The sequence below is a fragment of the Lepisosteus platostomus genome, chromosome 1 (genome assembly GCF_059453375.1).
Source record: "Lepisosteus platostomus isolate fLepPlt1 chromosome 1, fLepPlt1.hap1, whole genome shotgun sequence".
NCBI lineage: Eukaryota > Metazoa > Chordata > Actinopteri > Semionotiformes > Lepisosteidae > Lepisosteus > Lepisosteus platostomus.
Window position 1 is genome coordinate 54,378,783 of NC_142611.1, and position 27,959 is coordinate 54,406,741.

Sequence of the window (27,959 nt, forward strand, 5' to 3'; positions counted from 1 at the left end):
TCTTCAACAGCAATTCAGAATAAATCAGCCTCCACTGAGGTTATGAAGGTTATTGTAGCCATAACATTGCCCCTTTAATCTGTCATAATTCAGAATAGATAAATGACTAATCAGAGCTGTAACCTGATGTGTAGTGGTCAAGATGAATGCAAGATTCCATATACCAATAACATTCTAGGAAAGTATTCAGTTAAACATGCAGACCCACCCCCTGGTACAGTATATTATCATGAAGACTCAGATAGGATAATGATGTGAGGTGAAACCTGTTACATCAGCACAGGACTCCCATTTAATACGCTCTGTTCTCTCCAGATCGGTCTGTCAGCTCTGAGTTCTGGAACAGGTCTGGGAGAGAAAATGCTACACATCCTGAGGGAAAACAGGTCACGGGGATTTGCAGGAATCCAATGTAGAACTGACACAAGAGAGCTCATCTGTGTGGATTTTCATATATATCAAGGATCTGCCACACGACTAGGAAAGCTCTAGAAATTGAAAGCAAGGCTGCAGTAATCCCAGGTAAGATCTGACAGTCCAATATGGAGACTGCATTTCTGATCTGTCAGTCTATGCCAGTGAGGGGCACTGATGTTGAGCTTTGTGTCTCTTCAGATCTCACTGTGCTGAGCATGACTGCTCTCATGGTAGGTAGATGTTCAAAGCTGTTTCTGTCTGGGTATTTGTACTGCTGAGTGACTTGACAGTGGAAACATCAATACTGCCTAAATAGTGGTTGATGAGAGGAGGAAGCCCCCTTGAGCAATCCCTGCAGGGCATGAGGGTGAAACCATGGATGGATATGTAGGTGTCGTGGCACACAGTGAATTGTATTGTTGCCATACTCATTTTTGATGTAATATTGTATAACTAAAATTTGAAACAAACTTGTAAGATATCTACTTTGTAAAAAGTTAAAAGTATACTAATTTCACGTTATTGTTGATTACATGGAGGCATTTGGTGAGCCACATGTCCAAGGCTTTGTTTTCTAAGATGGGTGACACACAGTAAGAACACTGAGGCACAGGGTTTAATCCAGTGAATGTTCCCAGTTAATAAAAGCTTCTTTATGTGTTTTTTTGTGAGTGGAACGGTGGGCAGTATTAGAGACAGATGTTCATGGGAGGTCAGTGCCGTCTGTATTCTCTGAACTCTGCCCTTTCCCTCCAAAAGGAAGTGCAGTATAGTAGTAGAGGCTGACTCTTCTAGTGAGTCTGAGCCCAGAGGCCTCTGTGTATGGTGTACTGCATGCTCACAGCTCCAGTGTTTTCTGTGCATTCTGTGTTGTGAACTCTATGACATGCACTAACATCTGTTATACAGTCACAGCACCAGCTCCCCTTCTCCAGGAGAAACTGACCTTTTTTGGATGCTTCTGCAAGGATATTTTCAAATATTATTTATGTGTATTGTAACCATTGCAAATCACATAAAAGTGTTTCAGGATGAGTTTATCACCCAAGCTGAGCAGGCTGTGAGACTGACCCTCCTAGAATGAGTGTGAATCTCCACCTCTTGCTGCTGCTCTCCCTCCTGCAGGGTAAGAAACGTTCACCCGTTCCTTTTGTATGTATTCAATGCTTACCATGTCTACCACTTCAGGACTAGCTAAGGTCTCAATGTTGTTTTCCAAAATCTGTGTGAAAAGCTAAAATGTCCCATAATAACACCTACTTTCTTTATATAACCACCCCTGATTTGACTGTAAAAAGCCTGCATTATGACTGACACAACGGGAGTTTCTAACTGCATGCCTCTCATCCCATTGTGCCCTCCAGGTGCGTGTGTGAGCCCAGCTCCGCAGCCCCACCCGCCGGCCCCACCCTCCCTGGCCCTCTGGCTAGACACTCTTCTGTCTGGACGCACTGCCCAGTTGCGGCCAGTCCTGGACTGGAGGACAGTCACACTAGTCACCATCGACTTCAATGTGCTGGCAGTGCTGGACATGGTGAGGCTGCTGCAGAGCTCCTGCTGCTTATCAACAGTTGATTTTAACAACAATTAACTACTGATACAAGATCTCCACAGGCACCAGGCATAGAAAGGGATGTGTTTCATGCAAAAGACACCTGTGTCTTTCTCATAACATTTACATTTATGCATTTGGCAGCTGTTTTCATCCAAAATGACTTACAATCACACCCACCCAAGATGTAAAGGGTGAATATAATATTTAAACCACCAGAAGCAGTAAATGCATTGTTAATTGTTAAACGTGATTGTTGCACAGGGTGTTGCAGGGTGTTGCACAAGCTTAAGGAGTTTAAGTGCTGCTTCTCAAACAGGAAGTAATGATAAGTAACTTCTTCAAGCTCGGTGTTTTATCATCTTAAAATGTGTTTGTGCTACCAACTTGTAGCTCTGTACTTGTCTGCATTAGATTTACAATGACAATGATGTATATAATAGCTGTTTGCTCAGACAAGTGGAGGCATGAAAAGTATTGTTCATGAACATCATGAGTGCCATACACTCCAGAAACAATCCTGTTCTGTGCAAAGTGAGAAAAAGAGAAAATTGTCTCTGTGGATCTTAAGGGGTGCATGTTACAACCTCAGAGTGGCATCCCATTTTAATCATTACAATTTAATAGACAGAAAATGTGGCTGCTACCGGGTGGAGGTGGGGGTGTGGATGGGCAGTTGCCATTAGCCTCACTACTTTCCCACACAAGCAACTCACTCTACTCTTCCTGCAGTTTGTCGAATTTTATTTATTCAATTTTTTCGTTGTCCTTTTCTGCAAGGCATTTGAGAACGGAGAGTGTGATAACTTAGGGGGCAACTTTGTAATAATTTTTATAATTGTAATTGTAATAATTTTATATTTTTATAATATAACATTTCTTCTATTTCACAGCATAACACTCATTAACAGTATATTTTCATTAACCAAAATGTAACCTTTCTGCTGTGTTCAATGTTGTCTCTCCACAGGATGAGAAGCATGAAAAGCTGCTACTCTATATCCTATACAGACAGGTAGGCCAGAGACAGGATGGAGGACAAGTGACACACTGGGACTCAAGGGATGTGACCTTATTCTGTGGTAATGGAGTAGGGTGAGAAGATGAGTATAGTCAGGGTGGTAGGAGTGAGGTCAGGTGGAGAGGAGTGAGCTCAGGCTGGGCTGGGAGGAGTGAGATCAGGTGGAGAGGAGTGAGCTCAGGCTGGGTTCGGAGGAGTGAGGTCTGGTGGAGGGGAGTGAGCTCAGGCTGGGCTCGGAGGAGTGAGATCAGGTGGAGAGGATTGAGCTCAGGTTGGGCTCGGAGGAGTGAGATCAGGTGGAGAGGAGTGAGCTCAGGCTGTGCTTGGAGGAGTGAGATCAGGCTGGGCTTGGAGGATTGAGGTAAGAGTGGAAAGGGAGTATAATTTGCTGACTATTAAGGTGGAATAGGAGACGAAGCTGACTAGAGGACATCTAGCCTGTCACTCACACTGGGTCTGAGAGATAATGTGTAATAATGGACATTCCCTGCTTTAATCTCCCTCTTCTGTCTTTTTTTTCTCTTTTCCTCCTCTTTCCCTGTTCATCCTTCTCTCCTACTCACGTCCCATTCCCTCCCCTCTCTCTCCATAGGTCTGGCACAACGAGTACCTATCCTGGGACCCTGCTCTCTATCACGGGGTGAGGCAGGTGTCAGTGCCAGTGAAGGAACTGTGGATCCCTGACATCAGTGTGCATGAAATGTACGTTGACTGAATCCTTATTACTCTGCCTTTCTGTCCATCCCCTGATTCTTTGCCTGATTTACATGTCAATTCAACTGTTTAGAGCAAGGAATATGAACCCTGTTTCTGAGGCTGGTATATGTTCCAACTCTTCTGGTAATTACTCATTTATAACATGTTAGTACTCATTTGTAACAATCGAGCTGTCCAGTGACTGACTCAGCACTACAGAAGAAAAATAAGGAACAACAAGAAAAGTCTCAGTTCTGAGTTTTTTGTAGGATAAGAATTCAAGAAAAAAAAAATTACAAACTTCAACTTTTTTTAAATGCACAAACATCACTATCGATGTTGGCACGATTCATTAAACATAACACCATTCAATGCGTCTTCTCACAAACGACAGAACTTTCCATCCAAAGTCCAGCTTCAAGGACACCAATCTCTGTGCTCCCACTGACTGAACAAGCCAAGCAACTCCTGCCCAATCTGGACACTGAATCTTTCACAGCACTCAACCCTTCCCAGACCTCCAACTTCCATCCGCTATTGACCCAAGATGATCTCACGCTCTTCCCATCCATTTCTCCATCTCCAACACCTGCATCCCTTCTTCCATTCGCCAGGTTTTGGCCCAATCTCTCTACCTCCTGCTCTCCTTTTCCCCGATCCCACGCATTCTTGAGAATCTCCTGGCAGTCAGTCTTGTTACACTACTCTCCGTCTATGCCTATCTCTGTCACACCATTCAGGTTGCAACTATTCCAATAGCTAAATTGGCCTTTAGACTCATGTCTCTTTTCTAAACCACTAGAGCCTGACTTTTCCACATGATATGGAAAATAAGTTGTCATTCTGCCCTCCCTTATATTTTGGCCCATCCTGTTGTACCTCCATTGTGCTCCAGGACAACTGTGTCTCCAGGGCTGCCCTTCATCGCACCCTCTGTGTTTATCCTGCGTGTCTTTCCTTCTCTTTCTCACTTCTTCAGCAATCACACCCAGTTTCTGATTCTTGCTCCTTCCCCCATGGGCTTTCAGTGTTTGTCAGGTCTGGGCTTCTCATAACTCCTGCTGCCTTTAAAGCGTTTCCCACTGGTATCTTACATCCGTCTGCTCCCGACTTTCTCCCCCAAACTACTTATCCCTGGCCCCAGATCTGTACCCTATGTCCCAGACTCCTGGATACAAAAGAAATAGCTTGCAGGCCCTTGGTTTTGCAAAGTGTCTCCAATTCCACTATTACATTCTTCATCAGTATTGTGCAAACTGTGTTCCTTCTTTGGGTGATTGCTCTGATGGAGTCAAGCTTCGCAAGCAATGGTGCAATGATGCTGATTCCTCCTCCTTCAAATGATTTTCCAGTAAGCCCTTTGTTATCTTCACTTTAACAATACTCTTCAGAGCATCATGTCCTGAACTCTTTAATCATAGGGTACTTCATAAATATTAATTTAGTTGCATTGGACATCTCATATCCCCTTTTCTTCAATCACTCCAAGTTTAAATTCTATTTAAATGTTATAACTTAAGAATTCTACATCAGCGTTACAGGGACCATTCATTTATTTTGAGGGTTTCAGCATCCTTGCCCTCTTAGCCAGGCTAGATAAGTAAATAAAGCAAACAATTTAGTATTATGCCCCTACTGTTCCTTTTCATTTATCTTCTCAAATCTTTTCCCCATTTGATCCTCCCAAGAAAACCCATCCCAAAAGATTATACAGTATATACCAATTTCATCTGTCTGGCAACAAACTTCCCCAATTTTGACATCTTGGACCAGGTCCTAAAAGAGGACATATCAAAACTTGAACAGTACTGCCACACGTGGAAACTCAAACAAAGCCCTGCAAAACCAGTATCCAGACAATTTCACCTCTACTATTAAAAAGCTCAACATTCAGATGAATAATCAGAATTTGCAGAACCAGCATCTCCAAACTTGCTGGTACAACATGAAGCGCTGCCGCTACCACCCTCCAGACTTCAACACTTACTGTACACTGTCTTAATCAGCAGCAGAATACCGTGCCCCTGCCTGGTCAAGATCATCACATACTCACAGAGCAGACACCATGTGCATTATCACTGGAACCCTACACTCCACTCTTCTGACACCCTGTCCTAACAAACATCACATATCTGACAACTCGACACAAAAATGCTCCAATAGGTCCTAGTCACTCCTAACCTGCAACTTTAAAGGAACATATTTAACTCACTACAGATACATTTGCTTTCAAGAAAGAAAGCAATCTGGAAAAACCCTCCCCAACAAGACCTCAATACAAACTCCACCTGGGCACAAGAATGAGAATCACTGGACTTATCAAACAAGCTCCTCATCACATGCCCTACCTAACAACCTCCAGGCTCTCACCTACCAAGAAAAGAATGATCCACTCTAAAATACTTTAGGACCGGTCATACTCCATGTCTTGCCAACTTCTGTAGATGGAGAATCAGTGCTGCCCTCTTTGTGCCTGTGGGTTGGAGTAAACTATACAGCACATCCTAAAGGACTGACCAATCCACAGACTCAGTGGAGGATTGCTCACACTCAAGACAGTTGGACCTGAAGCCAAAGCTTGGCTCTGGGATTTTGCATTTGCTAATTAAAATGAGCAAACTCCTCCTTAACTGGGTTTTGTATGAACTGTTGAACTCAATGTGGCTAGAGGAACAGGTTAGTGAAGCATCTCAGAGATCACATAAAGAGTTTGGAGAAGTCAGTCGATCTTCATGCAGTCGTGCAGTTACTGCCACAAAAAATATGCAATCAAATACTGACTTTGAACAGTTTGAAATGTACTTTAAAGTGAATGTGTCTCAATACTCATGATTACTTGGAATTATTGTTAACACAAAGTATGTTTTTGGTCAGCTATGTTCAAATGTGATTGGAATGAATCAAGAATAAAATGCATACTGTACTGTGCTTATCATTCATTTCAAGCTCCTGATCACAAAATCAAATTGCTTGACTCTAAATCAAAGTTTTGACTTTGCTGTCTGAATATATTTTGAGGACAGTGTACCAGGATGTACTGTAATGTTTTTCACGGGGGCACATTCTTTTATTTCTCTGGTTATATGATACAGTACTTTTTCATGAAAGGCCTAAAGTTTAAAATTCACAGTTTATGTTCTATATTGATGTAATATTTTAGATTATTAATTTTGTGCATAATAATTCTCTATATTGATTTGTGAATATGGGTCCCCTCCTGGAGTCCAGCGTTAATTCCTCAATGTCAGTCCTCTCTCTTTATTGTTCAGAGCAGGTGAGAACAGTCTTCCACGGTCACATCTGGTGTCTGTGTCTCACCTGGGACAGGTAGAGCAGATTCAGCCTCATCTTCTGGTGTCCAGCTGCCCACTTGACTTGCACCACTTCCCTCTGGACAGGCACACCTGCAACCTCACCTTCGGGTCGCTGGCACACACGTGTAAGGATCTGTGTCCCTCTGTCACTGTGTTCCTTTCTCCCTCTCACTCTCTGTCACTCTTCACTGTGCTCCTTTCTCCCTCTCACTCTCTGTCACTCTTCACTGTGCTCCTTTCTCCCTCTCACTCTCAGTCACTCTTCACTGTGCTCCTTTCTCCCTCTCACTCTCAGTCACTCTTCACTGTGCTCCTTTCTCACTCTCACTCTCTCAGTCACTCTTCACTTTGCTCCTTTCTCCCTCTCACTCTCAGTCACTCTTCACTGTGCTCCTTTCTCCCTCTTACTCTCAGTCACTCTTCACTGTGCTCCTTTCACACTGTCAGCCAGTTTGCCTTGCTTTCCTCTCTCTTCATGTTTCAGTACCTCTTACCCATATCTCTCTGTTTGCCTCTTTATTTCTGCATCTGATATTTTATTTTACTGCCAGTCAGACCTAAATTGAAAGTCAGACTTAAACTTTTGAACTTTTTAACACTTTCCATCTGATTTGGCTGTCCACAGTGACTCTCATTCCTTCCTCCTTCTCTCCCATCCCTCGTTCCTCTCTGTTCCCCCATCATTTTCCAGGGGAGGAGGTGAGAGTCCAGCTGAGCCCCCAGTTTGTGGAGATCGGCAGGAACTGGGACAGGTCATTCTCTCAGGGGGAGTGGGAACTGGTGTCCCTCACTGTGCCTGGATCTACATCATTCATACTGTCCAAATCCCCCAGCAACACCTCCACTGTCAGGGTGCAGGTCAGTGGGACTCTTTCATCTGTATCACCAACTATTATTCACTCCCCTGCCACACCTCTCTCTCCACTCTCAGTTCTATTGCTCCCACAGCTCTGTAGCAAAGAGTGCACCTCCAGAAGTTAGTCTTCTGGCTCCTCTCTCACTTCTAATTCCATCTCCTCTGAAAGACGCCGATTAAACAAACAGATCTGGGTCTATAGTACTGGAGAACAAAATACTTTCCTTACAAAATGCAAAGAAGATGCTAACTTACAGGATTTGATAAAAACACACTCTTTCTATTTGTCTGAGCCTGACTCTGCCTCACTCGTGTCTGTGTGTGTGTGTCAGGTGACTGTGCGCAGGAGGCCTCTGCTGTACCTGGTCACTCTCCTGCTGCCCAGCTCTTTTCTGCTCCTCCTGGACGGGCTGGCCTTTCTCATCCCCCCGTACTACAAACAGCGGCTCAGTGTGAAGACGACCATCTTTACCGGACACTTCATCTTCATCTTCATGGTGTTCAGCCTCTTCCCCCCCTTCAGAGGACAGCTGCCCCTCATTGGTGAGACAGAAGTGTGGGACAGGGAGGTGTGACGTGAAACTAATGCCCAGCTAGGGCTCTCTCTGAGGCGGCTGATGTCTGCCACGCCAGAAGACCAGCCGATTGGTGTGGGAGACGTCAGCATTGCTGGGAGTCTTGGGAGCAACATCACCCTGGACACATTATGAGACCTGTTAGAGAGAGACAGAGGAAGAGTGAGATGGGGAGGGAGGGGGAGAAGGAAAGACCAAGAAATGTGTTTCTGAAGATAGGGAAGAGGAACTAGCAAGAGATAAGCATCAGGCAACAGGAGAACTGTTTGTTTGGGCAGTCAATGAAAAGGGAGGTGAGATGTTAAGATGAGGGATAAAATACAGACAAAAACACTCACTGTATCATAAGGAGTGTTATAAATTCTGGATTGCTGATGTGTAAACAGTGCTTATTGACAAGGTGCGTGCCAGGGCTCAGAGACAGTAAACAGTAGGTAAACTGCCCCAGGGCAGACTGCTGTAGGACTACACTCAATTAAACTCGGTGTTAACCCCTTCTCCCCAGAGGTGTACTTGATTGGATCCCTTGGGCTGCTTGCCTGTAGTGCCATGGAAACGGCACTTATTTTCCAGCTGTCCAATGACAGAAGTGCATGGGTGGCAAAATACATCTTCCCCCCACTATCACAGCTGGTGCGGAAGGGAAAATGGGAGGATCCAGAGATTAAAGGCAAGTACCTCATCTCCATTGGCTGGTGTGTGAAGGGTGACAGAAGTACTGTAGCTAAGTTTTAATTTAACTGATTCCCTTTGTTCTTTTTGCATGTTAAAGTTATTTTTGATTACCAGTTAGTTACAAATTTATGTTTGCAACAATTTATAGCAAAGGTATTTTTTATCATTAGTGAATCTCTAAAAATCTTTACATGACTGACTGGGGAGGATAACACCTCTCATTGACGTGTAGTAAGACAGACAACACCAAGCAAGCAGGCCAATGTTTCACTGGAAAGCTCGTGGCTCATCACCTGCTGCCAAACTGGGTACAATCTTATTGCACAATTAATAAGTATTCAGTTGGACTCATTGGTCTTTTTGGTGACTGTGGTGTGTCTGTCCCTGTAACTCACATCTACGCTCCTGTGAGACCCCCGCTCCTCTGATAACCACTCTTCTGCTATGAGTGTCTTCTTCAGTAAACACCTGCATGAAGTAATTCACAGAGAGATAAAGGCTTTGTTTGGCAAAGTGATGAGTCTTCTGTCTTTTTCCTTTTTGGAATGAAGTGTTAAATGATCTGTGCCATAGAGAAAGGTCATCTGTTTGCTGACACCTGACCCCTGTTTGTGTGTCTGCAGCGCTCTCAGAGGAGCTGATCATGGGAGATGGCAGGGTGGAGAGGGTGGAGGCCAGTGTGGGACGGGGAGTGTGGCCTCAGAGCCTGGCCAGGCTGAAGCAGGAGCTGAGCCGGGTGCGCAGGGAGCTGGAGTCCCTTCGGAAACAGCAGGACAGGCTGAGTCTGAGCAGGGAGCTGGGCACTGCCCTTGACCACACCTACCTCTACCTGCACTGCCTCACCCTGCTGCTAGGGGGTGCTGTGCTCTACATTTTGTGGGCTCCTAATTCTGAAGACTGAGAGGATGACTTTAGTCTCTGGGAGGACATGACTCTAATCCCTACCTCAGCATCATACTTTTAGCATGTGCAGAATAATATGAGAAAACAGCACGTATTTTACCACACAAGTCTTTTTTTTCAACTTTATTACACAAATTCTGATATATTCCGATATATATTTTTAAATGCAGGTAAGAAAATATTCAGTGTAGCACAGGCGTATACAAGGGTTACAGTATTGGTCAGGTAACAGATTTTGTCCCTATCAGAAATTTGGAATCTGATTGTCAAATATATGGTATGTCCTGCTGAAGGAGGGTAATACTGTGCGGGCCAGGAGTATACGCTGTCCTGCCAATAGGACTCACACAGTCCAGGCCTTCAGCCTGCTCCCCGTCTCAATGGTGCTCCCTAGAGGAAGGACAAATATTGGAGTGTTAGAGTGAACAGTCACAACTTGTACTTTGAAGTCTTTACAAATGTATCAAATAAGACCCTTTACTGTGTCAAGCTCTCAGTAGAGATGGCTGTGCTGGCAGGATGGGATACTCAGACAGGGGTGTCTGCCCTAACTCCCACAGCCACCCTCTACTCCCACCCCAGACATCCTGCCCCCTGCTCACCAGTGTGGGCTCTTCTTCTTGCCCTGATGGTTAAGCCATTTCTTTATATTCTCTACCCACGGCAGGTCCTGAGGGGCGCACAGCTTCTTGTCACGCTTGGTGATAAACCTGCAAGACACAGGAAGAGAGTCTTAGTCCCGGGCAGACACAGATGCCTTTTTTACAAGTCCAGGAACTTCCTAACATGGCCAATTTGAAATGTTCCCCGTTTTCTTGGACAAAAAGACAAGGTGTCCAGTACGAGCAGCTCAGGCACAATGGCCTGCCACAGAATGAATTACTCTAGTCAGGCACAGAGGGAAGTCTGTCCTTTATTTTTTGTTTTAATGCAGTTGATGTTGTCATGTTATTACATAATCAACAGCTTTTGGCATAGCTGTATTTTCCTTAAGAAATGTCAATTGACTTTCATCACTGCTGTTGAAATGTTATGAATGCATTTCTAATAACAAGACCATGAATTTATCTATAAAAAAAACTATAAAATTAAAAGTGTTTCACTTTTGTAAGTCAAAAGTGTAATCACATTTTTTACAATGAAATGTAATTGTTTTCTGTTATTTGAGACGTGCTTTGTAAAATCTGTGATTTCTCTGTCGCTCCAAATAAGCACTTTGAACTACTGAGGGTACAAAGTGGAGGAAGAGATGTGTGAGGCAGAAAGCCCAGTTAAATAGGAGACATTTTTAAAACACGACCAGGAGGAACAGAAATTTAGCAGTGTTGCTTTTTCCACTAAAGAAGATGAGGGAGAAAAGGAGGAAGGAGGAGGGAGGAGAGAGGAGGGGGCTGTTAGGGATCAGGATGGTCAGTGTGAGGAAGAGGAGGGGGCTGTTAGGGATCAGGATGGTCAGTGTGAAGAAGAGGAGGAGGAAGGAGACAGAAGGGGGCTGCTAGGGATCAGGATGGTCAGTGTGAGGAAGAGGAGGTTGAAGTTGACAGGAGGGGGTTGGGAGGGATCTGGATGGTCAGTGTGAGGAAGAGGAGGAGGAAGGTGACAGGAGGGGGTTGTTAGGGATCAGGATGGTCAGTGTGAGGAAGAGTAGGAAGGAGACAGAAGGGGGTTGGGAGGGATCAGGATGGTCAGTATGATGAGGAAGAGGAGGAGAAGGAGTAAGGAGACATGCTCTTCACTCACACCACGGCGGGGATCCGGCAGCCCTGGTCTGGGTTCTGCACCTGATAGTCTTTCAAGATGGAGCGAGGGATGGGAATGCTGCTGGTGCTGAGGCAGCAGTCCAGCGAGCCCATGTCGTTACCTGCACAGAGAGAGAGGCACAATACAGACAATCCCACTCCTGGCCTTCAGAGCACAGTGCTTTAGATCCTTTTCAAATTGGTAAAAATGACAAAAGGTTGATCTAGTTACCTCAGCCACTGTTTCTGAAATTAATTTCAAACATATCTATTCTTGTATTTCACATTCTATAAAATGCAGTTTGGCAACATAAGTAGCAGAGGCTGCCAATCAACAGAAGTCCCCAGGGCTTCCAGAAGGCTGCAGGGTGCCCCCTGATGGTCTTTGCCGTCTACACTCCTCAACAAGCACCCCAGCACGAGCAGCACCAGGTTCCCCATGCTCCTCTCATGGAGAAATCTTCTCCTACAGTACACCTCCCGTGCCACACAGCTGCCAGAAATCCAGTTCCCTACTATTACTTCACTGGCCAGTGCTCTTCCAGCGAGACATGCAAAAATGATTATAGACCAATACTGACTGTCCCAAAACCATGCATCCAGTTCTTGCCTTGGTGAATTACAATGTCTTTGCCCTGTACAGCGCCTGTCTCCCTGTGCTGATGTGGTGCTGTTCTGCCTGACTCTCAGACAGTGCTGGAGAAAAGGACTCTATGAGCCCCCGCATAGCCATATTTTGTTTTCAGTGTCTCTACTGTTTAGAAATCTCCTTTGGACAATTCCTTTCGCACAAAAAATAAAGTCCCTGCAATGCACTATTGTTTCTCATTTTGCCTTTTGTTTGTTAGAGTGCAACAAAAGTATAATCATATTTGAGTCACCGATGTTGTTCGAGACGTTATTCATATGTATGCTGCTCTACACACACTGATCTGTACTTTAACCCTGCTGTGGAAAGATGAGCAGTTAGGTGGGCACCCAGCTGCCCCCTGTGCACGGTGACAGTGTGAACTCAGTATAAACTCAGTACCTCGTGCACAGCCCAGCAGCAGTCCCACCAGCAGAGCGGCCCGCAGTGTTGCCATGGCGCCAGGGAGGAGTCGCTGTCCACAGTGCTGCAGGATGTCCGTGCTCTTCTGCTCCTCCACTGCGAGGTCTTTGTCCCTCATCTCCGGCAGCTGCTCTTTAAATACTGCCAAGAAGTTTCATTTTGAGTAAAGACACGCACCACTTCTCTCCTTCCAAAAGCTGACAAACTCCGCCTCAGCACAGCCTCTTCTCATCTGATCTGTCTGATCCCCCTGCCAGGGCAGAGAGCAACTAGGTCACTGGAAATGAACTTTAACCACATTCCTCCATAAGAGAACGCTTTTAATGTCTTACCTCACACTCTTACAGTAGTGCTTCCATACTGATTATATGGATACTGTGCAAAGTGAACTATGCTTGCTTGTGTCTGTGAATTTGTGTACTCTATATACTAGTTCAAGCTTGTTTCCTCGTGACAACCCCAGAGGACAAAGAGGACTTTAATTTATTAAGGTGTTTTCTTTTTCTGAGAGATTGCTTATTTTGTGCAGTGTGTGTAGGAGGGTGAATGCTCCTCTCTCTGTACCTAGTTACTCTAATGAGAATGCATTACTGTGGACTGCACATGGTCACCACAGACAGAATCTGTATGTACAGCGCTGGGCTACACATCTCTGAGTGTATGTGTGCAGAGAGGCTGTGCTGCACTGCTGGCTTGGCTCCCAAACACTGGTAGCTGAGCCAGCACACCCAGCCCAGAAGTCCCCTCCTTCTCGCCTGTTATTACTGGAATCTCTATTTCCCCAAAGCCCACAGGGCATCCTTACATCCCACCCAGTTACCGTAACAGGAGTACCTCCACCTGTGGGGCAGGACCCCACAGCGAGCACCTAGACTGCACAGCCTTTCACCTGCACTCCACAAAGACCACGGATTCAGTGCAGAACATTGCAACTCAGTACAAGGCAGAAAAAGCCTGCAGCATTAGAACTGTAACACTGTCAAGATAGCTAAAGAGCACTCAGACCTAAGTCTCTTATGTCATCAAGATTATCTACTGCATACTGCAGCAGTATTCTAAGAGACAGTTTGCGTGGTCTGGAAAAAGATACTGCATTTCTGCCTTGTTAGCTGTCTTTGAAGAGGCAATAATGGATTCAAGGGAAATACAGTAGAAAGCCCAGTGGAGTGGATAGCTGTCTTACGAAAGGAAAGGGAGGTTGAACAGTATTAGAAGCTGGATGAGTTAATAGAGTAGAGAAAGTGCACAGAAACACACTGGAAAAGTATTAAGAGGCAAAGCTTCCATCTAATGCTAATTAAAACTTACTTCAGGAGGATAATATTGTTTAGTGAACATACAGTCATCCTGTGTTTTGGGTACAGAGGTGCAGAGATAAGATTAAATATTAAGAGCATGATAAACATGAATACACAGAAACAGGAAATAGAAAATTGAAATAGAAACAAGATTCTTACTGATTTTCTCGAAGTAGCTGCTCTTGTCCTTCCGCTCTCCTTTCACGCTCTTTCAGCACTGGAGTGCCTCCTGTCCGTCTCCCAGGGAAGGGAATTATCACACCAGTGGAGGCAGGAGGAGGTCTGTAGAGCATCTACAGCCTCAGCTGCCTCTGCCTCTGTGCTGTCTCCTCGTCTGCACATCTCTTCTGCTCTAATGCTGTCCAGCCTCTGACACGAGGCAAACCAATACCAACCTCCGAAAGCACAATTTTGTTTTTGCAATACCTAACTATAAATGTGTTCATTTTCAACCAAAGCATTTCCGTAAAGCAGGCTTCTTGACTTAACACATACTGTTGAGCTGCTTTGTATATTTTCCAGGAATTTTGTGACGCGGTACCCTGTGAAAGGCCAGGGTGATTCTCGTCTGAACCACATGCCGCAGAAAGCATCCTCAGTCACTTGCCCAGTGGGTGGAAGGCAATCGGTCAGGTGACATTTAAAACCTGGAAGTTGATGCTTCGAGTTTGACTGTTAACATTTGCTATGGAGTGAGTAGCAGCGGACTGAAGTTTTTATTAGGAAGGATCCATGGATGTTATTGTGATTTTTTGGAAGAGTTTCAGAGAGACTTATATTTTTATGCTGGCAAGCCGTTTAACTCGGAAATCAGATAAAAAATCAGAGAAGCATGGTTAGAGCTCAGAACAAGAAGTGTTTTGTTCTGCACTGTAAAATAAATAAGGACTGTTTCTAATTTGCCATGCACGCGTATCTGTTTTTCTTGCGATCTACCTGTTCTAAGATCCTGTTGTGGCATGGCACCCCTCCCTGGGGTGTGCCATAAAGGGTAACTGTCAATTTGGAAGCTGTAAATATCCTAAAATAATGTGTGCATATGGACTTTGAGCTGATCAATGTGGAGAATACAGAAAGCACTGATAAGGGGAATCCCTTTTAACATAGCTTGGGCTACTAGTAGGGTACCACAGGGGTCTGTGTTAGGACCACAGCTCTTTATCATTTTTAAACCTAAATGCCTTTCCAAATCTTGGTCCAGCTAATCCTTAATTAGAGCCGTGATTAAGTAAAAAAATTAAGAATCAATTCATTACTTAACTTATTGGATAGTTCAAGGTCCTGAAATGGTGTGGAGCCTAGGTGCTAATGTTGATTCTACAGATCCAGATGTGCAGATGACCAATGAGTGGGGTCTGAGAAGAGGTCAACAACAGCAAAGCAAAATTCTTGAGACTATCCTGCTCTGCGGAGAGACCATGTGAAATTCACAATTGACAGGTAAAATGAAAGAGACCTGAGGATCCATTAAGTTAACAGGCTCTGCCATCGACTGTACTCGAGATTAATAGCCTGGCCTCCTTGCTAAGTGTTCTGTTCTCTGGCTAAGATGTAAGACTGAAGCCTTATTGTAAGAGACTTATCGCCGAGGCTCTAGAAGTTACTTTCAAAAGCAAAATCTGCTAAATGGCTATTGACAAACCTCCAAATGCACCATGAATATCAGTCTGTTTGCATTGAATGTAAAGAAACAAATGCAGAAAGCTCGAATATTCTGCCAAACAGATGGAAATCAAGTGAAATAATGTCAAATTTATATTACAGAATTATATAGACGTAAAGCTGTATTTAGAAATCTGATCAGATTTGGTCAGCAGATTATGAAAAGAGGACATTACCGCCCTGGGAAGACATGGATGAAGAACAACCCAATGCCTGGAATGCAGTTCAATGACTGGCGACAGAGATAGCTCTTTGGGGAGGAATAAAAGAAATTGTAAGAAATGTTGATTTTAAGAATTGAAAATTGTTACAAAATTCAGAAAATCAAAATGATGAACTCCTTGTCTCCGTCATGTGGAAAGCAGAAGGCTTGACCTCGCACAGAGAGAAGAGGGTCTCAAAATGTCATTGAACCTGATTCAGGAAATTCATCAAAACACAACTAGATAGGATTACTGTAGTTGCCATGTGTCAGAGGAGTTTGTTTAAAACTTCTTGACACAAAGGATTGTGTGGGTCTAGAACACGATGGCCACCTATGTCGTTAATGTACAGCATACCCTGGCTCCCTTCAAAAAATGTCTGGACTACATGAACTGAATGGTTTCTTCTCATTTGACACCATTTTCACATTCTCACACACTTCTGTTCAGCGACTCTATGCCTACGTCTGTCAGTACTCCATGTCTTAATCTCAGTCAATACTAATAACACTAATACTACTACTGCTAATAATAATAATGCTTTGCAGCTCCAGTCTAATTCAATAGCAGCTCTCAGCTCTGTGGACTCTTTCACTGTGCATCGATAAACAAAGACAGACAAGCCTGATCTAGACAAAGGGGATTTTTATTTTCTTTCTAACTGGAAATATTTTGGTAGAGTAAAAAACAAATAAATAAACTGCTGACATACATTCAGGAAAGGCAGTGACTGGAAAAACATAAGCTGGCTGAGTGCCACACAGCCTGGGGAACAAAGCACATACTGTACAGTAGCACAGAGGACTGAGGGACAGTGTCTGTCCTGGATTATAGATTTTCTATAGGCACTTTACACATTTCATGAACCACTCAGTCACTGACGTGGACAGCATTACTGAGGAACAGCGTTAGGACATTATAAAGATGTTCCTCGAACCACTGAGCTATTAACAGGTTGACACAGCAGGACTGAGGGACAGCATCAGGGCTCTTTAAACACATTCCCACAACCACTGACCTACTGACAGACTGACACAACAAGAGTGAGAGACAGCATCAGGGCTCTATATACACATTCCCTGACCCACTGACTTATTGATAGACTAACACAGCAGGACTGATGGCCAGTGTCAGTGCTCTATAAACACATTTCCAAACCTGCTCAGCTACTGTAGGGCTCTACTGTATATGCACATCTCCACTATGGACACTATTGATATATACACATCCCTGAGCTATTGACAGACTGACACAGCAGGAATGAGGAACAGCATCAGAGCTCTATACAGATTCCCACACCCACTGAGCTATTGACAGACACAGTAGGACTGAGGGATTGTGTTGTGTTGGTGTACTCTTTTGTAACTCCAGGTAACACAGTAGGGAGCGGTACGATCTGAATTGATGACTGGGTTATGGATCTTCAATTGAGAGACATGCAGGGTGTGGATCTGTTTGGGGTTGTAAGTACTCAGACCCTTACCCATGGGAGGAAACAAAAAATGAATATGGAGCTGTGCTGGCCCATTTGTCTGCTATTATACCAGAGTGCCAATTCCTTACACAAAGTAGAAGGAGTAGAGGCTCTCAACCCGATTCCTGTGGAACCCCATTAAAGACCTCACATCACTGGCTCTGCTTTCGTTTTTTTCACTGTCTTCTTTGTCTGTGGACATACAGTTCCTGGACTCGAACAGCTGTTAACTAATGATTTCATTGTCATTCCTCACTCTACATTTTCTATAGTATATGCAACTGTGGCTTGTACAATCTTTACAAAGATTTGCACAGAAGTAAACCTTGCAGGTCAAGCAAAAATCGATGTAAACAGTGAACAAACTGCCATAAATATACTTCAACATGCAACACAAAATGGTTGGCAAATCCAGAATAATTTGTGAGTCTGTGTTTAGTAATTCCTGAAGTTTTATTTTAAGTTTACAAAGCATACAGAGATGGCACAGAAAGCTCTATGTCACCTCACTAATAGCATCAGTATCAGTTTGGGTTTCACCTGGTTAACACCGTTCGTTAACCAGCCTTTTCTTATTATACAAGTCTTTCCCAGGATTCCTATAGATCAAAGATCTTCAAGATACCTAAAATGTTGTGTGTTTTATTGGTCTCCATTGCTACTCCTGCATGCACAAAACAAGTCTAAAAGGTTGGTCTGACAGGATGTTGCTTTTTTATTTGTGCTTCTCTGCTAAAGTGTTATAATGGTTTATTTACAGTTTTACTCACCTGTATAAACTGACACAGCTGAAGTTTATAACTGAAGAGATCTTTATTTTTCTGATCCCTCCCTCTGCATCCAGATAACTGAATCATCCGACATGAGTGAGCAATCCCAGAACAGTCTACATGGACCGTGTAAAGGTTTAGTAAAAGAACATGTTACTCTTTTCCTTGTGAAAGTCTCAATACACAATATTTCCTTTCAGATTGTTTCCTTTCTCTTCCCGCCTCCTCTTTCTCACATTGCACTCTCTCCCTCCCTTGGCCTGTTCACACTCAGCCTGTTCAGACGGGCAGTTTCCTTGCTGAAGCAGGAACTTGCCCGTGTGGGGAATCACACCCCTCAGGGTCAGCCAGGCTATGACGAGAACTCTCTCCTCACTCTTCCCTTGGGATTGCACTGATGCAAGCTCAGGTGGGAAAGCAGCCCTATTTGATCATAGCGTTGTGTAAAGCAGAAAGAGACTCTAACGAAGCACAGGCTCAGTAACCGCAGCCTGGACACGGAAACTGGGTGACAGGTAGACAGGCAGAGGACAGGCTGTGTCCCCACAGCCAGCAGGGAGAAGCTGAGAGATGCACTTTCGGCTCCACTGTGAGTAATATTCAGGGGTTTGCCAACATTCATTTCCAACATAAATCAAATCGCAGACTTCCTACTGGAGAAGGGGGGATGATTTCTTGTCACAGCCTGAGGAACAGATTGATTCTCTTCTAATAATAATATCATAAATTATATTTGTAAATATTTTGGTAACTATTATAGCAAACAGACTTCTTTTAATTTACGCTACTAGAAAAAAAATATAATGAGCGTCAAAGAGAGACCAAAATACTAAGGGTTAGCAGTGATGTCTGTACCTTCAATGGAAGATGAGTTCTGGAAACAAGTACACTGCTCACAAATCACCCAGGACAATACCCACTGGAGCAACAACCTGACTCAGTGTGACCCAGCCCAGCCCAGCCCACCCAGAAGAATGCAGTGATGACTTCACAGTCTTGACACTACAGCCACAACATGGGTCACTAAGTCTAATGTGTTCATGTACCCCACCATACTCATGGGTACACCGTGAGGTCTTGCATTTGAGTCCAAACTAACTTGCAATTGCTTACTTCCTTAATTTGGCATTATCACTGAAAGAGCTGTTACCAGGATGTGTAAAGGTGAATGCCTTATCTTTTAAATCTTTTTTTAAATTATTTTCACTGTCTATATATGGAGTGTTGTGGTTAACGTAAACTACAAGATACCCACAAAATTTGAAGATTTCCTTTACCTCATAATTAAAAAGGCTTAGCCCCAGAAAATTCAGAATTGTTACAGTGAACCCAGAAGACAAAGGGACTCTGGTGATCAGAACAGTTGAGCCCCCACAGTGCAGGGTTCCCAGTCTGGACATTGACTGCACACCCACTAAACTCAGAGAACTGACGTTTTGCAAGGACCTTATTTTCAGCATTTTTGTTCATTATCCATGACTGGAAAATGTGGTATTTCTAGGCAATACAGTTGCAGGGGGTTCACGTGGAGAGTTCTGCCCACAGAACTCGGCTCTGGAGCCCTGCAGAAATACCAACACGATGTGCGGTGAGAAGCACAGATTTACAGCACAGTGACTACAGAAATTATAGTTTATTCCAAACAAACACTGCATTACAGAAAAGAAAGACTTATTATAAGGAAACAAAGCTCCCTTTAAAAGAAACAGAGGCAGAGGGACAGGGGATTGTGTCCGGTTGGCACAGAGAAATGCTGTCAAGGCAGGTCTTGCTGCTGTCGGCTCTACCTCACTGCATCACCCTGTTAGCCTGCCACTCCTGTGCACCATATCTCCCCTGTCATGCTAATTTATCCTCATTCACATTCATCTTTTCTCCTTGTGGTATTCTCTGCTAAACCAACCCCTTGTCTTAACCACTCCACACCTGTGATAACCACCACCTCTCTCTAAACCCATCCTCGCGGGCCACAGTCTTATAGGCTTCACAGCCTTCTTTACCTCAGAAACCAATCAAAACTCTGGAGCAAAAGTCTGTCCGCTCAGAGGAATTTCAGATAAGATGAAGTAACCGAGGCTCAGGCAGAAGTACAGGAAGCCAGAAGAGAAATTCCGTGTCTCTCAGGGTAAAAGGACCCAGTCCAGCTATGGCAGCTGCTTTGACTTCCCAATCCCAGCAGATCCCCGCTCAGATACTGATGCTGTTCTTCCCTGAGAACTGGGACACGTAGGACGCCAGCACGGGATTGGTCGGCAGCACCTTGATGGGCAAGTCCCAGCTAAAGGTGTCCACGTCCACGTGCTCAGCCCCCGTCCACACGGTGACCTCCGACTGGTTCTGCAGCACGATGGCCGGCTCCACGGGCTCGCGGGCCGTGACGAACTCGAAGTGCAGACGCCAGCGCAGAGAGACTGTCGGAAGAAAAACACAAGAGCGATGAAAGCTTATATAGCCACTGTGGAGCGAGTGCAGAGGCTTGGGCTGTGCTTGTGTAGCAGTCTCTCTCAGAGAGAGACAGAGAGAGAGAGCAAGGGTGCAGAAGGAAGGAGAACTGGGCTGCAAGCTGCTTGCTCATGAAGGTTTAGCTCTTGAATTGTTTCTGTGTTGTATGCCAGTATTTTAACTTCAATTTCTACTCTACAGATATCCCTTGATTTACGAACGTCATTAGTTCCATTAAAAAAATATTCCTAAGGCAAAAATTCACAAATCAAAAATTAATTCCCATACGATTATACGCAAGTCCTTCGGACTGATTCTCGAATCCCAGAAAAATCACAAATTTTCAAACTTATTTATGTGTAGTTAAACCATCACTTTTTTAAATGACTTTTTTGTTGATAACCGAGTGTTAAAGCCGAGTTACAAGTAACCTAACAGAGCACTTTCCATATTGTTAAATGATGTGTACGTTGTACAGTAGTTTTGGTATTTAAAGTAGTAAACAACTTACTAAACAAGCAATACATGCAGCAGCTTTCTTTAGTAAAACCTTCATTATTAATGTAAAAAAGTTAAAAAATAAATTAAAATTAAAGAATAAATTAAAGCCCCAGAGCTTTTAAGTGCTAAAATCAAGGTCTGATTAAAGAAAGGTGAAAATGAACACTCACCAGAAAGGTGACAATCGGAAAGGGGGAGTTATGATAGAAGGAACATACTTCTTATAGCAAAATCAGTCCAAATTTAATCAAATATGAATAACTTAGCACGCTTCCTTGAGGTAAAAACTCATAATACGAATGTAGTGGACGACAAAGGATGCTTTGCACTGATGTGTATTTTGTTTTTTATAGTGAAAACTTTGATAGTATTTCACAAAATGGGTATTCCTAAATCAGTTGTCCACAACTCTAGGGATGCATGTATTTGTTTCAGACCTGCTCAGTATTATTAAATATGAATCGGCTGACCGATGTCTGTGCTGAAGCCTGGGGTGGCATTGAGTGGGACGGGCAGGGAGAAGTGGCTGGCTGCGGTGTGCAGACAGGCCTCCTGGTGCCGGGCGTGTCCAGTCACACTGGCCGGCTGGCCGGGCCGGCGCTGGTACTGAGGCTGTACCTCCTCCTCGCTCTGCAGGGTCACGGAGTACTGAAACACACACACAGACACTGTCACTTTCTCTACACACGTGCACCCTTGTGCTCCACCACAAACACAGGTGACCTCACTGACATTTACTTAGATACCCGCGTAACCACCAAAAATGTCGGGCAATTTATAACATTAAAGACACAAAAGTTTCAAATATTTATAGAAATGGTAGAAAATGGTCTTGACATGGTTTAAACTCTAAGTATTCTAGACTACATCCCCGACAGTCTGCCATCCAATTACTAATCAGGATTGACCCTTCTGAGCTTCTGACATCACACTGTGCAGGGATATGTATACTGGGGAACTTGTGGGAAAGCAATCAAAAACACAAACAAAATGTTAGGCAATGCAGTTAAAATGCAGAATTTAAATTTAGGCTAAAATTGTATAATGAACTTGTAAGGGCTCATTTAGAATGTTGTTTACAATTGCAGTTATCACATTATGGAAAATATATTGTTGCTCTGAAATCAGTCCAGAGAAGAGCAACCAGATATATTCTGAGACTAATAAGAACTGCGTACACTGACAAACTGAAGAAACTGAACCTTTGTAGTCTGGAACAGAGCAGACTACCAGGGGACCCACGACAAGTATTGAAAATCCTGAAAGGACTGACGTGAACCCAGTGGACTACTTCTGAATCAACAGTGACACACAAGAACACAAGTGGAAACTATGTGCGATTGCATTTAAAACTGGGAACAGGAGGTACTCCTTGACACCGAAAAAAACGTTGACACCCTTAGGGGAAAAAAAACAATGATACGTTTTGCTCGCATGTGTTTCTCAAACAATAAGCGCTGCTGAAGTAGCCGTTACTGAGAAACTGAACCAGTTTTGTATTGTGTCTGATAAATGAGCACCCTGCACTGATGGACAGACTGCGACTCACCTGCAGACAGGGAATGTCCCCCTCAGAGAAGGTGAAGGTGCCAATGATGTCCTCCCCCAGCCGGTACACTGTCTTGAAGATGCAGAACTTGCCCACCTTCCCCCGGGCATTTGTGATGTTGAATAGGTCTGGGTGGCACAAGGCAGGGTCAGAGGTACACAAAGACAGCCCAACACAGGCAGACCAGTCAACAGACATACAATCAGACAGAAACACAGTCAGAAAGAGCGGACATTCTGACAGTCAAACACAGCGACAGTCAGTCTGATGGACAGACAGTGGGACAGAGAAATGACCAATCTAATGACCAAAAAGACAGTTAGCTAGACAAAGAGCCATTAAGTCTGATGGTCAAACAGTTAGACAGAATGTCAGCCGGTCTGATGTACAGATGGACAGGAAGTCGGCCAATCTGATGGTCAGACGGACAGTTAAGACAGTCAGACAGAGAGCCGTTCTGGTGGTTAGACAGAGTCGCACAGATACCCAGGTAGGCAGTGAAACTGATTTACGGGGAGAGCGGCGGGAGGTGTTGTTCATCAGCAGGTCCATGGCTCTTTCCAACAGCCGAGAGTCACGACGCCCCGACTCCTCCTCCTCCAAGAAGGGGTTTGAAGGGGCCACCTCCTCATCTTGTGGGAACGGGGGCTCAGGAATACCTGAAGTGGAGGGTACAGCTTATTTGACATTCACATACTCCATCACTAACATGCCATGTGCGCACAACACTGGAGATATCTCACCTCATCTTCATCAAATCACACCAGAGTGAGAGAACGAGCGGCAGACACACAGGAAGACAACAGGACATACTGAAGAACAGACATACACACAAAATCAGACAGACAGGAGGTGACAGGCAGCAGGTGGTATGGAAGTACGGACCGTGCAGCACCAGCACTCTGAAGGGCACCCTCAGCAGTTTGATTGGAGAGTTGACACGCTGGCAGCCGATGGTCAGCTTGTAGACATACTTCACTGACTGACCTCTGAAGGTCGGGGGTCCATCCACTGGCACAGTCTCACAGTACGAGTCTGGGACAGGAAACATGTCTTTATTCTAGAGGTCTGTAAATGTTCTGTTAATTGATTCTGCTTTGGTAACACTGTAATTCATCAGTCATGCCAATAAAGCTTTTTCTGAAATTAATTTCGAGAGAGGATAATAACTGCATGGAGCAGCTGTGGGGTATCCTCAACTATCCAAATATCTGCCAGGGACTCCCATTACAGACTGGATTGAGCCCACTGCAGGTCTGGCAGGACTGTGTGAGGCTCCAGAGTAAACTGGAACTCTTTAATTAGGGAGCGTTTATTCATGTCTGGTTTCTACAGACAGGTGGACAGGACAGAGTTCCATCTTCTCTTCTGTGCTCTGATCATTTGCATAGTTTGGCAGAGTTTTCTTTTCAATTTATGTACAATATAATACAACACTTTAATCTGATATAATAATTTGATATAAAACTGATGCTTTTCTTTGTACAAACTTCAGTTGAAATCACAATCACAGCTAATAAGAAAATAAACATGTTCAGTATTTGCTGTACTTTTTGGCTCAATCACACCCATAAAGCACTTTTCTAAGGGGACCGAACATAGAGAGGCAGACACACAGATTTGTGACTCACATGTTTTGGACTCCCCTGGGTCCAGTCGCAGGTCACAGAACAGAATCTTTGGGGGAGTGTCCAGCATGCACTGCCCCCGCTCACCTGAGAGGGAATGTGACAGAGATAAGAAAGGAAAAGTTGTCTTTGCACTTTAGCTGCTCAGTAAGAGTGCTACGAGTTATCAATAGAGAAACCATGTTCATCAAGCACATAAAAGCCAATGAACATGTATGTTCAATTAAAAAAAAGACGAGAATAAAACAACAAGTCAAAAGCTATAAACAAGAAAGAAAGAAGGTAACAGAATCTAATCAGGAATTTCTGATTCTCAAATAGCCTGGAAGATGGGAAGTAGGAAATTTTCTGATCACAATGACAGAGTTTCTACAGTAGTGACATGCAGCCTAACTATACACTCATTCCTTAAAAACAATGTCTGCTTCAAAGACGGCTTCTCTTTGTCCTGCATATTTATCTTTATAATGAGAATCCTATCACACAGTGTGGCCTATAGAGAACACCATCAAGTCAAATCTGCTTCAAGTTCATTCAAGACATCCTTTCAAACATGCAGAAAGACAAGGGAGAACTATCTTAATATATAACACCTGAGAACTCCTGCTGAATAGGAATATATGGGTGAAACAGATTTCTTAGCAATGGTACTCAAAGGCATAGGGACCTATAATGAACATATCATTTTCAGAATCGTTTTTCAGACTTTTCAGAATCATTTTCATATCAGAAAGCAGGAGAATATCATTTTATATACACAGAGATTATTAAAGATAGCAAATAGCTTTAAAACATGGGGGACTAAGATTAACTTGGTAATAAGACTTGGCTGTGTTACCTAAGAGAAAGCAGGAGAATATCATCAGCACAGAGTGAAAGTGATGTTTGGTCTATGAATGTAAATTAGAGTGATGTTGGTATGATACTGCATGTGCCAGGGGCTCTAACGCCGGAAAATAAAATGAAACTAATGGAAATAACGGGAAGCTTTTTTTTCCGCACAGAGATTTATGATCACAGACCACCTCCTTACAGCCCATGCAAACAGCAACTCTCCGTCCTCTCACCTCGGCTGGAGATGAGCACAGTGTCGCTCTCTGCCTGCACATCCTGCTTGGCGCCCTGGCTGGGGAGTGCCACCCGGCTCTCACTGGCATGAAACTGACAGTGGATCTGGGCACTGGCCCATGCCAGCATCTCACTGAGAGGACGAGAGAAGGGAAGAGATTCGAGGAGAATGAAGAAACTAGAGCAACTCAGTTCTGGGCACAACTCCCCTTCCTCTCTGAAACCCCCCCCCCCCTGCATTTCAGCCACTCCTGCCTCCTTCCCTATGGGCAGCGGCATTCTGGAAAGCCCTGCTGCTAGGACACCACCCAGAGGGCATTAAAGAAGCTCACAGGTCTGTGCTGGAGCAGAAACACAGTTTCTCCTGAAGATGGCAAATACAATCACCACATCCAGAGAAACAGACAGAGGGAAGTGTAGAGGAAAGGATGGCAAGAGGTGGGACAGGAGGTTAAGAGTTTTGCTCTCCAGATGAGTTGTACAAAATAATACTCCACTGCATTGTTCAATGTGTCAATGGACACAGGTCGTCACTGCAAATGAAGTGAGAAACAGGTGTGATCTAGCCGATGCTGATAAGACCCTTGTGAGTTCTACAGAAAGAAAGAGCTGAAGAGCAGAAGAAAACGAGGAGGGAGGTTACCTGCTGGCGGAGGTAGACAGGTGAGACATGGGGTTGGTGAAGGTGATCAGACACTCCAGCATCTCTCCAGCCAGGAAGACTGGCCCCCGGGACAGAGAAGCCATCACTTCAATCATCTGAAACACAACAGCACTGTGAGCCAGTGACACACAGCAACGCCAGACAGCACCGGGCATGTACTCAGGCTCTTGCACAGCTTTCACACTGTTGCTTTAAAGCCATGACTCCTTGAAGTAGCAATTTATATTTTTATATACACAACCAATGCCACACATTCACAGTGAAAAACACAAGAAGTAAATAGATAATATAAAAGAAAACTTTCTCATGGAAAACGCATGATTGCATAAGATTGCCATGCATAAATTAATTTTGGTGCATAAAATTACTATGAAACACACAATTAACTGAGTGGCCTTTCTCTGTGTGCTTTTATAGTGGATCACATGATTTCAGAATAAATACACCTGTCTTTGTAATGTCCTTTAGCCAGGCAGTGAATTTCATGTAAAGATTCAAACATGAAAGCTAAGGAGCTTTATAAAATTGTGGAAATGCACAGATCAGGAGCAAGGGGGAAGCTGGTAAAGGATGTCACTGTGAGGCCAACAGAGACTGAAAAAGCTACAGAGCTCAATTAATTTTTTAATTAATTAAACAAGATATTTAAAATTGGGATGAAAATTCACCTCTGAGGAGGACAACGCTCCAAAGCAAAAGGCCAGAGTATTTGAAGTATAAGAAAGTGAATGCTCTAGTGCTTTTTCACTCAGAGAAATGAGTGGCGCAGAGCCTGAGTGGCTCAGTCAAAGTCTTGAATTCTGAGAATCTATGGAAAGATTTGCAAACTGCTGTCCATAAACAATCCTTAAGCAACCTGAGACAGTTTGACCAAATCTGAGAAGAAACAGAAAGACCTGTGGCTTTAACTGCAGTCAAAGGTGCTTCTACAAAATATCGAGTATGGGTCTGAATATTTATGCAATCAACATATTTCATTTGTTTCTCTTTGATATTTCGTTGATCTTTACGCCTCCTACTCTTAGACATTTTCAGCACTAGTTCAGTTTTTGAATAAAAACCACTTAAGGTAAAAACTGGTATGCATCATTTTGTAAACACGAAACACCGTAGAAAGAGTCTGAATATTATGCACTGTAAATAAACACAACTCTGTATCGACAATAACAAATACAATAACAACTTGTACTTAGACACAACAACACTGTGCCAACAAACGTGACATTTTGTTATACGTACCAAAGACACTGCACCACACACACATTGTAGACAGTGTGCGGAATGTATCTTACACAACCAAGTCTCATCCCTGCCGTTGTCTTAACCCTACCCCTTTATCTGAGCCTACAATTCATATTATCCTCAACAATAGCATTATTCTTAAAGATTATTCTTTATCTCAGCCTGTGGTGTAGCACATTCCTAGGGTACAGTACTAAAAAGCAGAACATGTCCCCGGGCTATCGACTCTTCCCTCGAACACCTCTGTAAGGCTATGTGTGTGCTGGTTTGAGTTGCCTTCCGGTGCTGTGCTATTTATTTGTACGGCTCAAAGCGGATGGCAGTTGAGAGGACACCTAGTAGCCTTGCGCTGTCTGCAATATCGGCCACTGGAGCCAGTTGTAAACAATCCGCGGAATGAGTACCGCGGTACCTTAGCAATCAGCGTCACAGTGGTCTGGTCGTCACCCCGCAGTGTCCAGCTCAGTCTGCTTCACTTTGCTGGCTCGGTCCAGTCCGGTGTCACTACAGTTCGAAGTAGTTCTTTGCCATTTTGGGCTCCAGGTCCAACCGGACGACATAGACCCTGTGCAGACAATAACAACAGCTCCACTCTGCTGAACTACCACAAACCTTCCCTGGATTTTTTCAGTCCTCTTGTCGCCAAAGCAGAGAAACAG

General features: G+C 44.0%; 3 protein-coding genes across 5 annotated transcripts; 1 reads left to right on the forward strand and 2 right to left on the reverse strand.

Moving 5' to 3' along the window:
- Positions 1-270: 270 nt before the first annotated feature.
- Positions 271-10,007, forward strand: LOC148678217 (5-hydroxytryptamine receptor 3A-like). Its single transcript, XM_088639442.1, has 10 exons — positions 271-522; positions 616-1,543; positions 1,782-1,951; positions 2,940-2,984; positions 3,583-3,692; positions 6,956-7,125; positions 7,692-7,858; positions 8,189-8,399; positions 8,937-9,146; positions 9,730-10,007. Exons 2-10 carry the CDS (start codon positions 1,498-1,500, stop codon positions 10,005-10,007), a joined length of 1,407 nt encoding a protein of 468 aa, XP_088495568.1. The 5' UTR covers positions 271-522; positions 616-1,497.
- Positions 10,008-10,109: 102 nt separating this feature from the next.
- LOC148678218 (C-C motif chemokine 20-like) lies at positions 10,110-13,013 on the reverse strand. Its single transcript, XM_088632645.1, has 4 exons — positions 12,779-13,013; positions 11,750-11,870; positions 10,612-10,719; positions 10,110-10,399 (listed from the first exon to the last, which is right to left on the reverse strand). The coding sequence occupies exons 1-4, from the start codon at positions 12,915-12,917 to the stop codon at positions 10,387-10,389; spliced, it is 381 nt and encodes a 126-aa protein (XP_088488771.1). The 5' UTR covers positions 12,918-13,013; the 3' UTR covers positions 10,110-10,386.
- Positions 13,014-19,824: 6,811 nt separating this feature from the next.
- rgp1 (GP1 homolog, RAB6A GEF complex partner 1) lies at positions 19,825-27,910 on the reverse strand. Of its 3 annotated transcripts, none has more exons than XM_088632628.1 (9): positions 27,731-27,910; positions 26,038-26,169; positions 25,394-25,527; positions 24,330-24,413; positions 23,584-23,733; positions 23,211-23,357; positions 22,699-22,826; positions 21,620-21,797; positions 19,825-20,617 (listed from the first exon to the last, which is right to left on the reverse strand). In XM_088632628.1, the coding sequence occupies exons 2-9, from the start codon at positions 26,151-26,153 to the stop codon at positions 20,394-20,396; spliced, it is 1,161 nt and encodes a 386-aa protein (XP_088488754.1). In that variant the 5' UTR covers positions 26,154-26,169; positions 27,731-27,910; the 3' UTR covers positions 19,825-20,393. The 3 variants fall into 3 exon arrangements, with proteins under 3 accessions (XP_088488754.1, XP_088488748.1, XP_088488760.1); XM_088632622.1 differs by having other exon boundaries at positions 26,038-26,153; positions 27,713-27,910; XM_088632634.1 differs by lacking the exon at positions 27,731-27,910 and adding an exon at positions 27,298-27,453 and having other exon boundaries at positions 26,038-26,153.
- Positions 27,911-27,959: the final 49 nt, after the last annotated feature.